The following is a 4,478-nucleotide window of genomic DNA, read 5'->3' on the forward strand; positions in this document are numbered from 1 at the left end:
GCTCGCAAGCGGGGAGAACGTTGCACGATACAGATAGTAGGTATCGGCATTCGATTTCTTATCAGCCCGGGACGATCGCTGATGCCGGCGGTATTGCTAGTATCGGCCCGATATCATCGCAGTGCTGTACGCGAGCGCTCCCATTCAACAGCGTAAGCCAAATGCGCAAGACGGTGACCGTGTACTCGCTGTACGAGGGGGGGACACGTGCTCGCAAAGCGGAAAGGCGGCGCTAGAAACCTATCGCTTTATCACGTGCGCGAGAGAGCGCCAATCCAGGCTGCGAGAGTGTGCGCGGTCGAGTGACGTGCTCGGCGACTCAGAGGAGAAGAGTAGACACAGCGCCGGAACGGCCAGAAGCCGTGCCAACCGTTCGGCGTTGCGGACGAACACCTACGACGACGCTTCGCGGAAAGAGTGAAGCAGTCGCAGTCGGCGCGCCACGCAGTCGTTGCTCAGCTCGCTTGTTTTCCCTCGGAGTGATGTTCAGCGAGTGAGTAAAGGTTCGTGTCACGCGGTTTTCCCATGCCTGCCGCAACAGAGTTCGCGATGGAAGGCTGCCTTTCCACGGTGGCTGCATCCGGTGGCTTTTCATTCGACGACCTGTCCTTGGACGAGCTGGGAACGGACCTGGACTCGTTCTTCTCCAGTGACAGCGGAAGCCTGGGCCAGGACGATGAGAGCACCGCGACGGCCACGGGTCACGTTGCCACCGCGGACGTGGCAATGCAGCTCCCCGAGTTCGGCATCTTCGCCGAGCCGTCGTGTTGCTACCCGCTCTTCTGTGGCGAGTCGTCCGGCGCTCAGAATGTGTGGCCAACGGGTCACGATTTCCAGAAGTCGGTGGACTTTAGTCCGGACTCCGGCTACGAGGACGCCGCTTCAGCTACTTCGTCTTCGCCGACTCCTGAAGGATGCCTCGAAGTGGACTGGTCCGACGAGCTCGCCGCGGACGGTCTGGACGACTTCGTGGTCCTTGGCGTCGGACTCAAGACCCTCATGTCGAGTTTCAGTGAAGGTGACTCGTTCTGTAGCAGCTCCCTGTCTAGTCCCGCTGTTACCGTGTTACAACCTCAGCCCCCGCCTCCGCCGCCGCTGACCCGAGGAAGACCAAGCCAGAGCTGGCTCCAGCCACGGCAACGCGGGGGTCGCAAGCCCAAGGCGAGTGTCCTGGTCGGCTGCCCAGCAACCGGCACGACGCGGCGGCAAGGCGGACGAGCGCCGCAGCCCGCTCCCGCCGCTTCTAACGAGGAAGAGAAGCTGTTCTGTTGTTCCTACCCGGGCTGCAGCAAGGTGTACTCCAAGAGCTCGCACCTCAAGGCCCACTTACGCCGACACACGGGCGAGAAGCCGTTCGCGTGCCAGTGGCCCGGGTGCGGATGGCGCTTCTCCCGCTCGGACGAGCTGGCGCGCCACAAACGCTCTCACTCGGGCATCAAGCCGTACCGCTGCCAGATCTGCGACAAGCGCTTCTCCCGCTCCGACCACCTCGCCAAACACCTGAAGGTACACCGAAGGGACAAGGTGAACGCGGGAGCACCGCTGACGGCCCGGTCGCGGGCTCACACATCGACCATCGCTCGCGCTTGAACCTCTCATCGACATCGTCACCGTTACCTGCCGTTAATACTCCTGGACATGACACGCGCGGCCAAGCCGCGCGTACTTTTCTTTCGTTGCCATTCCTGCCCAGTGCCAATCTCAGGACCCCTATTTGTGCGGCGGATGATTCCGCTGGTCAGACGGGTGCGCTTGTGCCGGGCTTGAGCCCACGAACCTCTTGCGGGACCCGGGGCTCCTGGAGTGTCCCCGGGCCAGGCTAAAATAAAGCGCAGTTCATTTTTCTTCTCTTTACCCTTGCACGATGCATTTGTGTGGTTGCTGTATGCGGCTGTCTCGAACACCGCGTATCGTCACGCGGCTGTCGCTCGGCTCATTATCGGCCCTTCAGTCGCGCTATCCGTCCTATTAGTCACAGGGGCCAGCGGAATTTGCCCGCCACTGCCTTCACTCGCGTGTCGAAAAACTTCCGCGCGGATGCCGCTGTCTAGCGAGCGCTGGTTCGGATGCTTTCTACATGGGAGCTCACTTTGTGCGCACGCTCAACCAGGATATCCGGAAGAACGCCAGCCTAATCATGCGCTCGCGAGTCCTTGAAAGCGGTCATTGCTTTTGATTTTACTCGGATCTACGCAGATTGCGAAAATCTAGCGTCACACGTGATTCGTTTAGCTTCCTTTTCATCGCGGATTAATGCAGCTCAGATGTTGAAATAGTCGTGCTTCACTATAGATTAGGCTCTTGCATGGATATTATTACGTACTGGTTTCTACAGTCTTGGCAGTGTGTTAAGGTTTCCATCCGTACACCGACATTGTTTTCTGTTAAACGTAATGGATCTTTATCGCTAGCACAGGTCGCACTGCAGGCGCGAAGCTACAGCGTCAAAGACTCGAAATGTAAACTCTGCCTCGAAGATCTGCTGCCATCCAGCAGCCTTATCTTGGCGTTGTCATAATCGTTATATTACGCAAGTTCAGATCGCCAGCCATGAATGCGCCTCATCGGAAATGGGCGCTCGATTGCAGGCACTGCGCTTTTACCAAATGACGTGTACCTTTCACCAGGACGTGTACTTTCCCTCCTCCCCCCTTTGGTACATACAGGCTCGACACGCTTCCTGTTTTGCTGGAAACTATCAGCTGCTAACAGGTACAGCAAACAGCGTTCACTTTTATCTGGCATTCCTTGTATTACGCACGCGCAGGTAACGTTAACGCGACTATCAGACTCGCCTTTGAACGTGATTTCAGAATAGTTTGGGCCTTCTTGTCTGTCTTTAACGCCGTCATGTGTCCTCTTAGTGTTGCTTTCCAACGCGAAACCACGGCGAGTCAGACGTGCGAGGTCGTTAAACAGGGGCTCACATATCAGAGTGTCACACCAGAGGATTTTTATGAGGAAGTGACCGCCAGCCGTATAATGCATACATGCGCTGAGGGGACTTCGATGCCATTGGGGACACTGTACAATTGTCGGAACTTGAGTATAGAGGCCACATTAATTGCGACATGACAAAACAAACCATTAATGAATCAGCTTGACAACGTCGTACTTTGTATCCCGACCATAAAAACGAGGGAGAAGGGCATTTTGTAACCAACTGCAGTAGCCTTGATACCAACTAGTAGCGAGACGCTCACCAGAAGTGATTTTTATTTTCACTGTAGCAAGAAGCACGCAAAATACGCTTAATCGTGTGTACTGGTCGACTAAACCTGCGCTGCCTGGTTTTTGCTAGAATAAAGGCACAGTCATTGATCAGGCCTTAAAGCAATGACTGTTACGAAGTTCTGTTATAAGTACAATAGAAACACTTCAGAAGCAGTTAATTCGTGCATATTTTTGTTTGCGTTTATAGCAATGCTGGTTAACAATGTTATATGAGTACAACAGATGCTGGGAAGCAAGTTGGTTATCTAAAGACAGCGTGGAGACAAAAGAAAGTATGGAGAACAATAAAACTATAACCGAAAAGTTATGATCACAGAAAGCTGGCGTCGTACCGAGCATAATATTTGGAATTGTGAAGGATAAAACGTGTTCTTCCCGTATGACAAAGATTACAGAACCATTTCGGTAAGCAAGCCTTATAAGGACGTCATAAGCCGCAGACATCGATACCTTTCATAGTTGGAGCTATGCACTGATACAAGAACAAAGGAGTATTCTATTTCATAATAATTACCTCGGAATATAGCTAAAATACACACATATTTCATGGGTGCTGTGATAGAATCTTGATATAGATATGTTTTATCGGGAGAACTAAGAACACTGCGGCATTTTTACATAGATCCTTTTGCTGGATTGAAGTGAGAGAAAATTTTTTCTGGTGACCACCTGCTCATGAGAACCTCGGCCATTACTGAGGTGCTGAAGCACTACAAGAGCTGAGTGCAGTTCTGTCAGGCCGTAATAAAACACAAACACGCATTACGCGTCGCTAACCAGAAGCCTGATGTGAAACCGAAACGTCCGCTATAGCTCTGCGCTCATCATCTAATCGTGCGTCGTGTCAGTTGTTTATAGATGAACGTGTAAGCGCTGACGAATTGTGTTCTGGTTCATCAAAACTGTTTTTGCGACCCCTGACGTTCTAAACATGGCATTGCAGAAGAAGGACTGAAAATACAGCCAGGTACAAATGTGCTGTGCACAAACGTGATCACTAGGAAAGAAAATGTGCTGCAGCAGAAAACACATATAAATAGCATGGCCGACCCACACGAAGAACAAGAAAATAAGGACAAGAACTCCTCCAGAGTACATGAGCATAACGATCGAATTAAGACCGATATCCCTGTCTCAAGTTCGACAGTCACTTCATGTTTTTTTTTTCTACATGCCAAACTTAACCCCTCCCTCCTCATTTACACGCTTTCTTTTTTTCTTTTTGCAAAAGTGAGCGCCTTATC

At 52.1% G+C, this 4,478-nt stretch overlaps 1 protein-coding gene across 1 annotated transcript; it reads left to right on the forward strand.

The window, feature by feature from the left end:
* Positions 1-200: 200 nt before the first annotated feature.
* LOC146207900 (uncharacterized) lies at positions 201-1,854 on the forward strand. The gene has a single exon (XM_084591464.1). It carries the CDS (start codon positions 526-528, stop codon positions 1,588-1,590), a length of 1,065 nt encoding a protein of 354 aa, XP_084447590.1. The 5' UTR covers positions 201-525; the 3' UTR covers positions 1,591-1,854.
* Positions 1,855-4,478: the final 2,624 nt, after the last annotated feature.

Source organism: Amblyomma maculatum, chromosome 1, assembly GCF_055883805.1.
Source record: "Amblyomma maculatum isolate TAMU_Amacu chromosome 1, ASM5588380v1, whole genome shotgun sequence".
NCBI lineage: Eukaryota > Metazoa > Arthropoda > Arachnida > Ixodida > Ixodidae > Amblyomma > Amblyomma maculatum.